This window comes from Pagrus major, chromosome 14, assembly GCF_040436345.1.
Source record: "Pagrus major chromosome 14, Pma_NU_1.0".
NCBI classification, from domain to species: Eukaryota; Metazoa; Chordata; class Actinopteri; order Spariformes; family Sparidae; genus Pagrus; species Pagrus major.
In genome coordinates, this window is record NC_133228.1 from 16,392,861 (window position 1) to 16,406,579 (window position 13,719).

Consider the following 13,719-nt stretch of genomic DNA (forward strand, 5'->3'; position numbering starts at 1 on the left):
TCATTTAGTTGTCTTGAGAGCTTTGGATAAAGGGCTGTGACACCTTTTTATGCAGAAAATATTAACTTAAGTAGGTTTTTGGGTGTGCACAAAATACTTAATGTCAGGAGCTTCTGACTGGCCATTTGGTGAATCTACCAACTCTAACTGACATGGATAATTAAAGATTATAGTGACAGTAGTCTATAATGGACTATAACTACAAAAAGAGTTTCCAGTAATGGAGCAGATGTGGTTGTGTGTGCGTTTGTGCACCTTTGTCTCTCCATATCTATGCATGTCACTGTATGTGCTCCCTGTAAGTGCCATGATACTTCCTGCGCCAGGTGTTATCAGAGAGAGACACACACCGCTGGCATCAGTGCCAGCGCGGGTGACAAGAGGGTGAGAGCTCGATATTGCTACACCACATTAAACACACTCTCTCATACACCTTGGCTGGAGCCACATACGGGACACCATAGGGGAGCACATTTTATGGACGCATCTGCTCTCCGCAACCACTGAAGCACACATTAATGTGTGCAATAGTTCCAATTGGAAGATAACGTTTAGCATGTGTGGTTTTGTATGTTCTGGAAACGAGCTGAGGAGTTTAAGAGCCAAGCAGAAATGTAATGGCGCACATGCATATGCCAGTGCACACAGGTCTTTTTTAAGACTCATGGATAACTGCATCACTCCTGCCGCTTTTCCATATACATGAAATGTGTATTATTTTCTGACCCTCTGCTCTATGATATGGGATAAGCTTACCTCTGGTCCTCTTTTGCCTCCACCTTGCAGCATGAAGAGAATATTTATGGATGCATTTCCATAGCATTAACTTTTGGAGTGGACCTATATTATTAAATACATTTATGTTATATGAATTATTTGACCCTTTGTCAGTGATATCTCCCCAGCAGAAATGGACAAGTGACTTTGTGGAGACACCGCACATGAGTCAAGGTGAATATAACACCTTAGTTGTGCTTAAACAGCCCATAATAAGCAATACACATGCAGTCTGGGCTTAGGTTAATAAGAAATATTGATACCGGCGATGATTTGCCTATCACATGGCACCAGCAGTGTCAAATACTGCATTTATATATCATGTACATATATTAAATAATAATGATATGATTATGAGTCTGACACAGGCTATATATTGTCCACTAGGAGCAGGAGATAAGGGCTGACTGGGACAGTATATAGTTCAGAGGGAAAGGTTAACGTCCATCCGTGTGTCTGTGTGATAGCATAGCCTCAGCTGATAAATCTCCAGAGGAACAGTGGTGTTAAAGAAACAAGGGAGGAAACCAAGCCACACAGCTTTACATTTTTCTATATCTTTGGCTTATTTGATATCTGGCTTTCTTTCTCGCTTGCTTGATGTTTCTTTTGCTCTCAACCTTTCATCTATTGTGACCATTTTTATCCCACTCTTTATTCTTGTTTTTCTCTCATTTTTTTTTTTCATGAACTAGGCTCCAGTGCACAAACATACACGCCGCGAGCCCTAGCAGTGTGATGCTATCTGTCCAGCTTTGGTGTTGCCACTGATTGATTCATTTAATTAGAGTTAGATTGAGGGAAAAACAGCAGAGGGGGAGAGAGAGAGATGGGGAATAGAATAGAAGGAGAATGTAGGATAGGGAGGGTATGGTCACTCTGTTGGATAGCTCTGGAGATTGGCTCCATTAATCTTAGTAGACCCCCCCCCCCCCTTTTGTCCCCTTTCTATAACACACTAACATACAAGCATACACACAATGTGCACCTACAGCTTCACATAAGTGCAATGGAAAAAACCTGCCAAAACACCAAACGGGTGACTGCCTTTCCATGCCCAGAAGACAGCAGTGTAGAGCCACCTGCATGCCCACTCATAGGGTGCGGTTGTGTTTCCATGAGTGCAGATGAGTTGTTTATTTTCTGCTTGTTTACTTCATCAACCAAGACCACACTAGAGCCATAATTACATTACACATAGGTTCTCTCTTTTCAGCTAAGTATCATTCAGCTTTTCCTCCAAACAATAGCTGCTAACTAGCCTTTTTTGTATCTGCATATACCAGTGTGTGTTTGTGTTTGTGTCTGTGCAGTCACTGCCCCTACATTTTTATTAATTCAGTACGTGCCTGTATTTGCCTGTTTTTGGGGTGTTTGAATAAACACATAACTTGTTCTGGAGCCACATAAAGACTGGTTTCATTCTCTCACCGTCAGCTGCCAGAGCACTCACTGCATTACAGATATGCTGAGCTGCCAATGGCCTGCTAATGATGTTGACCTTTTAAATTTCATATTCACATGTAGCTTTGCGAGAGAGGAGCTATACACACATCTACACGTGTTACATGCACACGCACTAGCACATCCACCTCCAATAACAGTAATGACACTGACCTTTTTATTTGTGATGATGTGTGTAGGCAATGTTTATTTGTGGGGGGTTGATCGCTTCCTGTTGATTGGCTCCCTGCTGCCCCCACTAACACACATACGCACACACAGCAGAGATTAGAGGTTGGAGGGGCGGGTGGGGGGCCTTCTCTTTATTAAGGAGACTCTCAGCACCCTGCTCCCATCAGCAGACACAGCAATCACAACACAATACACCTGTTAGCAGCATCAGCCGTGCCCTGTGATTGGGACACAAGTGGGAGTGGGAGGAAAGGGGAAAGAGGGTGGTATGTATGCAAACATGCACACACATGCATGCACTACCCCCACACAGAGACACAGACATTACCAGAAACAAAACCAAAGCCATTTCCCAGGTTTATTAGTGGAACGTGAATCTGAAAGCGAAACACCCCATTTTAATTCTGCCAAAATAGGCCTGTTCACACTGAAATAAATATTCCAAATGCTTTTCCATTTAGTCCAAATAGTTTCTGGAGCCCTCTCCTACATTATCTGTCTTGAAATGGATTGTGCCTAAGCATCCAGTTGACAATTTTACAGCTGTTAAGAGTTATCAAGAAATGAGGCACCTCAATAAAAAAAAGAAAAATACCGCTCTTACTCGCAGCAATTTTGGCTGCACTTGAAATGAGTCCCTCCAATCTCCTTTTCCTCCACTACCAAGAGAGACAACGTTGTAATCACTAAGACAACGTGGCGGGTTCCAGTGGATTATTTGATTTTACGTTTCCACTTCAGCCTTACTTGAACTTAGATGACGTAGTGTATCTCAAACAGGTTAGAATCATACTCGTGCTCTTTAAAGGTCAAGAAGAGGTTGTAGAATGAAAGGATAATTTGAACCATTTACCATTACATATCTTCATTTTAATTTTTTAAATATCAAGATATATTTAGATATATTTTTGTACGGGGTCTTTGTATTTGAATAATAATCCTAAATGCTATGCTGTGTGTCACGTACTACAGTATTTAATGGTATTTTTTGATAAGCTGTTTCCTCCGGTACAATAATGTTGAAGAAGTTGCTTTTTTCCTATTAAATGGACTCAAATCCTGATCATTTTTTTGAGTCTAGCTCACCTCAGAGCCTTGTTTCTGTTCTGCCTCCTCTCTCACCGCTCAAGGTGTAACAATCCTCACCACCCACCTTCGCCTGGTTATCTCACACCAAACACAAATACTCCTGAGGCTCGCGCCCAGCTGCCCTGGGCCTCCAACCTGCCTCCGCCATTGAAATGTTCCTCTCTCACAACTGTGACACGGCTGTGCTTTGTTGATGCTGTTTATATATTTATATCAATATAATAGATATATATTGTACATAATATATGTGTGTTTGTGCTTGTCTCTGTGTGCGTAGTGACAGAGCGAGCATTTAAATGAGCAATGAAAAAAACAGCCTCGCCAACTACAGCCTGGGGTAGTACAGGTTCACATCATGCAGCGCTACCACTGACAGAGTCTCTGTGTGTAACGAGACATAATCTTTGCCTTTGGAGTGAGTGAGTTAGAGAGAGAGAAGTTGAAATGTCAGCGCTACCACAAACATGCCCTTTGGTTTGAAGGGAAGAAGGTTTTGGCTGTGGGCGCCTGATAAAAGTTACAGCTTGAATTTTTAGAAGCAAGTCAGTGCTCTGAATTTGCAAATGACAATCTTTGTGCTGCTGTGAGCACACACATAGTAAGTGCACGTGTGCCTGTGTGTGTGCTCGTGCACCAATACAATGGCTCCATATGGGCCTAATGGGGCACAGGCAGGAACATATACAGCCCCCACAGAATGCATTAAACAACATTATAATTTCTCTTTCACTCTCTTATTTGCTCACACAAACCAGTACTGGCCTAACCCAGTTTTTTGTGATTAATAATTCAGAATAACTGATGATAGTAAGTGATAAATAATTATACGTAATGCTAAGGGCATCCGTCTCACATCCACCAGAAGGCAATGCTGTTTGCAAAAGATGCAAGAGGATCATGGAGTGATTAGTAAAAATTACTTTTGGGTTACTATGTTGAACCAAATCTGAACTCTTGGGTGATTCCTGGGATTAGTATACCCAGACGCTCCATTTTTCACCCTGCATTTGTGTTTTTTGTGTGGGTGTGAAAAGGGTGTGTGTAATATGGAAGCCCATCTGTAATCAGCCAAGTGTGATATTGCTCCTCATCTCTCAATTAGAACACTTACAAACACTGCATTAAGCTTTGCATCAGAAGTGGTGATGTTGGGGGTGAAAAAGAAGATGTCTTCTTTTAATAATTCAATTTAGTTCACCCAGAAGCCATGTATGTGTCTGTTTACTTCATGGTGACATGTTTTTAATGCCATACTGTGAACATCAAAGCTGAAGTGCATGTGAACATCATTATTTGACTCTCATTCTTTCGCTCCTTTCAGTCCAAAATGAATCATTTAAAGGGAAACTATCAGATTTGCATCACTAGAGTGTGGGTACGCAAATAAACAATGGTAAATTCCCCTCCATGTTGCCTGCGCCCAGAGCTCCCTGCTCATTTGCCGGCAACTTTTGCTGGCCCTGGGGCTGTTGTTTGAACCATAGATTTTACTTGTGCATTTTTGTATGCCTGCCTCCATGAACACAAAGTATATAAAAGTCGGATCAAGAGAGAGCAAAATAAGATCTAACTGTCGACATTAGGCAGTTCTGAGCAAATATGAATCAAGACAGAGGCATTATACAGAATGAACATTCAATTATTATTAATTATTGACCAGTTCTGGCTCTCTCCCCATTCATTTAGATCGGGGCCTGGTATAGCCCAAAATAACAGCCCAGGGACATTGCCAAGATGGTTGCTGAGTGGCAAGACTTGCCTAAAAGGACTTTGATCGAGATTATGTAACTGCATTGCCTATTTCTTGCTTTAGAAACACATTTTAGTGGACTGTTTATCTGCAGTATGAGAAGATGCGTGGCCTTTCCTGCTTCAAAACGAACAATACCACAGCTCTTTCTCACTGACAACACAGTGAAAAGTGATGAAATACTCCTTTAATGATAGGCCGCTACCACATAACATGTAGCCGTCTTTTGCCATGTTTTTCTTGGAAATTATACACACTTCAGTAAACAAAGGCAGGCTGCCTAGTTGTCAAAGCTTAAACAAACTTGAATGCACAAACCTACAAAGAAGCATGTGTTTCGGTTGAGCAGGCACAAGCATGAGGGCCATCCGGTGTGTGTCAGGGGAGGCTTCGAAGTGTGGCTCGACTCTGACGTTGATGAATGATCTGTCAAGACGATGTCCCACTCATGCCCAGCTCCCCCTTTTACCCAGGAGAGGGACAGCCTCAGTGTGCGTGTGTGGGGAAAAGGGGACTTATCTTTGCATGTCTTCTTGTTTGTGTGGGCGTGTGCAGTTGTGTACACGCGTCGCTGAGTGCGTATTATTTTGGCAACCCTCGGTCACACATGTGAATGACATGGCACAGACATTACACGAGTCAGCGGTTTGGGTTCAGGGTGTGAGTGAAATGGCAAAGAGCACGGGGTTAAACACTCTGACCCCTGCGCAACCTTGAGAGGCACCCCATTATTATAATGGGGAAACCCATGATCCGTTTCCATTTCAAACCTGAGGCCCTCGAGTCCCCCCACAGCTTAGAAAACACACAACTGCCATTCACACACTGCGTGTACTCAGATATCCTAAGTGAGCTTGAGTGGATAAAATGCTCTCCCTTTTCTTTTAAACCTCAGAATGACACCTCGCATTTATCAGGCAGAAAATAGCAACAAAAAGTATTTTACAGATTACATCCCTGCACTTGTACTATTTTGATGCCATGTCCCTGTGTTTTGCTTTTTACTCACTCAACCAAAGGAAATAACTACTTTTAGCACCAGCTCAGGGTGGTTTCGGGAGTGATGACCGTGCATTAGCAGCTCTTCCACTCTGAGTGCTAGCAACGCCTTGTTGCTGTCATTAAACCGCTATGGATGTGGTCTTCACTCTCAACGGCAGCAGTTTACCCCAGCAAATTTCTCAGATCCATTTTCAAGACGCCAGTCTAATTTTCCTTGATAATTATGCTTTTATGTGGTAATGATGGAAAAGAGTAGAGGCAAAGTGCAACTGAACTCAGTTTCTGGGGTAATGTAATACCATGTAGTAGAATTATGAGAGAAATATGGGTGTTTTTTACTTGATTGCGCAGCATGCTGACCTTTTAAGCGTGAAACATTAGAAAGAGAGAGGGAGAGAGTAACACAAACATAGATGGAGAAGCCTCCATAGTGGATGATGTCTCCCATGTAACGGTCAAGTAAGATAGAGGAGATGTAGCAGAACACGCTCTCTCTACCACTCTCCCTCAGCCCTCCCTTTCTCAATCTGTCCCTTGATTACTTTTTAATGATTTCTGCAGCCTGAGACAAATGGCTGTGTTAAATGAGCAGAATTAGACAAGGGAGCTGGGCGCAAGAGCATTTGTTAGAGCAGGAGTAATGGATCGGGCATGCATTGTTTACTCTTCTCCATTCACTGGCTTGGCCGGCAAGTCCAGGGAGCAAGACTGAGGGCCACTGTTATAATTCTGACTGCACATTAAGTTTTTGACAATAACACATTGTTATCATCTCTAAATTTCCAAATGTTGCTTTTCTTTTACTTTTTTAATGATCTTTGCAAAGTCTTTAAATTCAAAACTTTATAGTATAAAGTCGAATCACTCATATTTGCCCACATTTTTAATAATGAATCTCACATATTTTAACGTGTAAAAATCCAACTAATGCAATATTTATCACATTCCGGTAAGACTAAAATTAATTATTTCCTAATATAACAGAGATTTGAAATTATCATTTGTTTGGGTATTCTACATTTGCTCTAGTGTTTATGCCATCTACTTTATAAATTCAGTTCTTGATCCTAATAATTTTCGCTGTAGCAGCAGTCCAGTTTTCCCAAATGGATTGTTGCTGTGTAAATACTGAATCAATCCAGTTAATTTTATCTAAAGAATCTAATTTGTACAAAGTCTATTGGGTTATAAAACTGTAATGGATTTATACTGACTGCAGAAGTCTGTCATGCTGTAGTCTCCCTGAGCCACCCACTGAATCCCTCGCAGCCTCAGCAGTGCTGACCCTTTAACCTGACCCTCTTGGAGAGTAGGCAAGTGTAAAAAAAAAAAAGTCCCTCCAGGCATATTATTATCACTGTGTCATCAGAACCAAAGCTTTTTTTTTTTTTTTTTTACAGTGTTACTTAAGAGGTTTACAGCCCCTCCAGCCAACACTAAGATGTTGTGCTAGCCCCCGCCAGAGCCACACTAACAGCTAACCTTCCTGCAGGGTCTGTGTATTTCTTCCTACCCTGGCAGACTGACAGGGAGTCAGGCATGGACAGTAAAGGGTGCTCCCTTGGCAGAGACAAGGCCTTGGTTAGCACTCCATGGGCATGGGCACTGCTATGGATCATTACTTCCCTCAGTGGAGTGGCTGCTGTTTGTGTGTGTGAGCATATGTGTGTGTTTGTGCGCTTATGTGCATGCTTGCCTGCTTGTGACAGAATGAGCGAGGGGGGAAACTGAAACACAGAAAGAGCTATTAATATTAATGTCATTCTATCGCATCAGGGGTCTCCTCCATATTTTTTGATGATCAATTACAGTCACTACTGCCCCCTACAGTCCTCTCAGAAACTCACTACTGGCCTTGGGCATTTAAAAAAATGTTTTATTAGCACTGAAATAACAGAGATAATACTATCACTTGTATCATATTATACAGTCTGGGGCTTGTACATGTTAATTATTATTATTATTTTTTATTTTTTTGGCCAGCCTCAATATGTTGTTATGGAAGAAAGTTATATTCATTGAGTTTGTCCCTAAATATTACATTTTCACTCTTAACCATTTGTTTGAATAAACAAAATGTTGGATTCGATCATCTGGTTGTCTGTGTTTTCTGCCTGGTTTTCCACTAAAAAGCAGGTACAGTACTAGCCTCTGGATGCGTGTACTCTCTACTTCTGCAGTTGTTTGCACCACAAACCACAGATGATTTCCATTTTATTCATCTTTGACAAAGCTATTAATTTTTCCATTTCCCACCTAAACAATGGAACTCCATGTTAAGTTTACATAGGAAGAACAGTGAAATGAATATTAAGAATCTATGAATAGAAATCATGTGTTTAAGATTCCCTCTCTGTGTATCTTTTTGGGATTCCTCTGCTGCACACACAGTACTGCTTTCGTAGTCTTAGCGTGTTTCAGAGTGAATGCAGCAAGGCTATCACCAAACTAATAGCAAGTTATCACTATTATTGGAGATGTAGGAAAGATTGGTTAAGTGCTGGGAGCAGGCAAACGGGAACACACTGAGTTGTAATCTCATTTAACAGCTCTTGAATTGCTCAAAGGTGTGCGTTTTGAAAAGTTTCCTCGCCGTGTGTATGTGTGAGTGCGTCTGGGGATATGAAGCTGCTCTGCTGTTCCCGGGCCAGCTATTAGTCACGCAGGAGTGGCTAATCTGTAATGGCTGCTGTCACAGCCCTGCCGTGGCTCCTGGTGATGGGCGCACTGTGACAAATGCACACACACTCACTTTCAGCCTGAGAACACACACAGCACAGAAGTTCAAAAACACACACAAATATGTGCACCCGCGCTGATTCACTTACACACAACGGATCATCCATTCCACCAGTACAGTGTTACGACTCCTGACAAGCTCTCCAGCACCAGTCATCAGTCCAGCCGCCGGTGACAGATAGACATGTGAAGTTGGAGCCATCCTGTCGTATTTGCACCGCAGCAGACTGGATCTGACCGAGCTTTTGCATAAAATCCAGTCCTCTCAAATTCCTCCATGTCTTTTTACTTTGTCTGTTTTTCTCTCTGTAACAATGTTCTCTCCTGTTTCTGCCTCCAGAGCACGGTGGTAGTGGAGAAGTCCATCCAGGATCTGATGAGCCTAATGCAGGATTTGAGTGCCTACTCCAACCAGTTCCTTGAGATGGTGTGTGACAAGCTCAAAGAGTACAAGGAAATCTGCAACACAGCCTACAGGTAAAGGATGGGAGAGGCTAGCTCACATGCAATTTTGTAATTTAAATTCTATTTATTAACTTGTGATAAGTAGGATTTATGATCAATAGGCCCTAAAAAACCACCAGGTCACTATCACTGTCTAAAATGGGCAACATTCATCCAAACAAAGGGAATATGGAACTAAGTTTGAATTGGTTCTTACTTTTTACACTGATGCTGTGAAAGGCCAGCCATTTGTGCTCCCGTGGAACCATGTAACACCTGGCCAGGTAAAGGGTGGGACCTAAAGAAAAAGGAGGGATAAGAGAGGGAGTGATGAAGGGGGCGGGAGACGCAGGAAAGGACTGACAGACTGCTGGGAGTCCATCTGGACTCTGTCACAGGTCAGCCTCAGTCTCACTGGGGCCTCTGAGTGATAAAGACAAGGCCAACAGAGGCTGCCAATGTGTATGTGTGTAATTGTGTTTGTATTCGTGAGTATACTGTGTACGTGCGTTTACACATGAACAAGTCTGTGTGTAGATGTGAAACCCCTAGAGAGCTTGTCTCCCCTGTACATGGTATTAGTATGATATTAATTGCAGAACCAAGCAGTTTCTGCAACCCAGACATGTGCAGACAAAGCAAATACATGTTGGCAGTCTGCCCCAATTTCTCTACGCGCCAAATCAGAGCTGCTGTAATACTATTTTATATGCCAGCACAGATGCTCGTGAACCCTGTGTTCAGCCACCTGACTAATACTGATAGTAGTCTGTAAGATAAATCATTTGTTCATTAGTTCATCATTAGTTACTGTACACTTGCTTAGTGGTAGTCTGACATTTCTCTAGTAAAATCTCTTGACAACCTTTCAGATGCATTGCCATAGAATTTGGTGCAGACAGTTTCTTGGTCTGTAGAAGGTTAATAATATTAACTTTGGTGATTCCTGACCTTTCATTTAGTGCCAACAGCAGGACAAATCTAAATTGTTTCCATCACCTAAATATATGACCAGATATCTTTAAAACTAACAGATGAATTCACTTCAGCCTCTTTTGCATATTTTACCATTAACGCAAATTAAACTTGTTTCTTGTCGTTATAAATTCTGTCCGTTAAGAGCAACAAAAACAAATATTTATACTGTATGTTGTGATTTATAACTTGCCTGAGTTTGTCTGCATGTCATTATGTGTGTCTGTGTGTGTCCTCAGGGGTATAGTCCAGTGTGAGGAGAAACTCACCATCAGCGCCTCCTGGTCTAAAGATGAGGACATCAGTCGTCTGCTCCAGTCACTCCCTAACTGGGCAAACATGGCCCAGCCCAGACAGACCCGACAGAAGAGAGAGGATGAAGAGGACTTTACTCGGTACACACACAAATACACACAGAACTCAATGTACTAGTGCATGTAGATGTATAATTCTGTCATAAATAGGGTTGGGTAAATAGGCAGATATACTACAGATATATCTGGGACACAATCAACTCATCTGAACCAGTTTCACTAGCGGTTTTGGACAGTACCCTATTGTAGTCATAAAGAATCTAAACTCAAACAAGTTGGATAACAAGCACACCTACTCGTGCACATTATACAAACACAAACAAGCAGAGGTAGACACCGACTCACTCTTGAGTAATCATGCAAGTAATCCCGCCCTCCTGTCTTTGCTCCCCTTTATTCACATATTATTGAACCCTCTGTTGTTGACTAAGATGCGCCCATAAAATAAGTCATGATTGCTCTTTTAAACACCCTCTATCTGAACATAGTGAGGAAACGAGGGAAGAACAAAATAGGAAAATATAAGGAGAGAGCAGACGGAGGCGAGGAGGGGGGGGTCAGTCTTATCGAAATTGCCTTTGAATGTGCGCACTCTTCAGGGAACACTGGAGCTCATCGGAGCGGAATAGTAAAGTAAATAAATAAATTGGTTATGTGGCCAAAGAAAGTCAATCTGTTGTGTACGTGCTCCCTCCCTCTCTCACACTCCCTGTCTCAGGCACACTCGGAAACGCATACACACACACACACGGTGAGAGCTCAGAGATAGCAAGAGAGAGACCATAAGGCTGTTTGATTTGAGAGCCGTAGATGTTTTCATCACTATGAAAGGGGGATTAGCTTCTGCACGACCGGCAACCCCAGCGCTTTAATAAAGCCTCATTAATAAGCTACACATGCCTATGTGCGAGTGAGAGAATGTGCGTTTGTGTGTCTGGTGTTTTTCTTTTCGCCCGTCTGTTGTTCAAAGCATTTTGAACTTGTGGGCATCCTGGTGACTCTGGAGGCCGGTCCGCATGCCATGTGTTTGCAGCACTGCGGTGTTGAAATTATCCAACTTCCCCGCTCTCTCGCCATCTTTTCTTGCCAGTAACCAAAGTCAATTATCCCTCCAAAACCACAAGTGCTTGCAAATGTAGTGAAAAAGAGGTTTTGATCTCTGTGTCTTTGTTTTTCCACCCTGTAAATCTCTGCCTTTTGTTTGTCTGTCTTCCGTTTCCAAGTATCCCCGATTACTGTTTTTTCTCTCCCACCAACTGTTTAGCTCCTCATAACTCCCTCCTTTTAAAGTAAATAAGATTACAAAGTTTTCCTGACACTGTGTCCATCTTTGTCATGTTCCTACACTCCTCCCATTATTCTCTCTGTGGCTGTATCCAAATCTCCACCTTCTGGACTTGCAGACTGAGCCCTGGCGGACTTCAGTTGTACGTGCCTTGAAGTGTTCACTGTTGTCAAGTCTGCATGTGTATGAGCCAGCGAGGCAAATACTGTATACTGTTAATAGACAGCTCTAGAGACTATAAAAATAAAATCAATTTGCTTACCTCTATATTCTTTACTTCTACATATTTCTGTATCATGATGTGGTTAAAGTTACGGTTCAAGTAACGTTTCATTAAAGTTATTGTTTTACACATTCCTAATAAGTTCTACAATGTCACAACTGTGTTGCAATGAATTCTGGATAATTAAATCACTGAAGTCCGATGAAGTCTGCTCCCTAAGCGGACTCTCTGGAAGTCTGCAGAAAGTTCACTTGAGAGCCCTTGTGGGCTGGATAAATTGTGGGTTTGGACAGCCCTCTAGACTTGCGGACTTCCCACGAATGCACCCGCAAAGTCCACAATTCTCCAAGTGCTGCGAAGTCTGGACATTTGGATGCAGCCTACCTGTCTTTGTATCTATCTAGTGTCTACCGTTCCCCCCTTTGTTTCTAAAGTATTTATCTAGTTTGGACATTTGTGCAGTTCATGGCCCTAATTCAATTACACATCCATGTGCACATAAATTGAACTCTACAAGTAAACACAAACTGTTCACACATTTATTTGTACGTCCATTCTGTTCAGCAATACGTTATGTTTTAACTTTTATTATAGTATTTATGTAAGCCACTCACTGCCTCTGCAGACAAGACATTTTGAGTCCAAGCAGCAAACCAACAACTGGTAATTTTCTTTCAGATAACATAAAACTGTAGACTGATTATAGGGTTTTTCATAGTCACGCCTGTTAGTCATCAGAGATTTATTTGTCAAAGCACTTTTTTGACAGCAATCATTTTTGATAAAGGGTGTTTGCTGGTTGAGTGACGGTCAAATTTTGTTTTCCTTTGCCAACAAAATATTCTGTCTATCCTTCTAACCACACAAACTCTTACCTCCCTCGCTCTCTGCATCATTCAGGGCGGCTTTTGCAAAGGAGTCAGAGGTGCTGACTGGGAACCTCGGAGACAAGTTGATCCCCCAGAATGAGATCCTGCGTGACGTCAGCGATCTGAAGGCTCTGGCTAACCTTCATGAGAGCATGGAGTGGCTCGCTGGTCGGCTTAAGACGTTCTTCGCCAACCTGCCCCATGCCTCTGGTAAGGAAAACATAATTTCGATCGTTGAGGTAGTCTGTACAACATGTTTGTAGCTGTTTCAAAGAGCCCTGGCGAGGTCAGTCGTGACTTGGTAAATAATGGTGCACATTTTCAGACAATCCAGTCTTGCCTATGCAGAATGGAAAAGAAGGGATTTTTGATTTTGATTTTAGTAAGTTCCAGGTCTAAGTACTGACAAAAGAATAGACAGTCTGGAAACAGACTATTGGCCCTATTCTGTTTTCTAAAATATAAAAAGGAATATATATTAAAAAAAAGGCAAGGACACGCATCACATCCTGCTAAACAGCTCTGCCCTAAGTGCCTTATAACTGTACTGACTCCAGACATCCGGAACCAACTTACTTTGAAAGAAAATGCAGTAAAATCTTTGAATTGCCTATATA

General features: G+C 42.1%; 1 protein-coding gene across 1 annotated transcript in view; it reads left to right on the forward strand.

The window, feature by feature from the left end:
• exoc4 (exocyst complex component 4) overlaps window positions 1-13,719 on the forward strand; it is a 117,384-nt gene that overhangs the window by 77,762 nt on the left and 25,903 nt on the right. Inside the window, exons 14-16 of the mRNA XM_073480568.1 lie at window positions 9,333-9,469; window positions 10,651-10,806; window positions 13,134-13,312. Coding sequence (XP_073336669.1) covers window positions 9,333-9,469; window positions 10,651-10,806; window positions 13,134-13,312 — 472 coding nt within the window. The remainder of the gene's footprint in view (window positions 1-9,332; window positions 9,470-10,650; window positions 10,807-13,133; window positions 13,313-13,719) is intronic.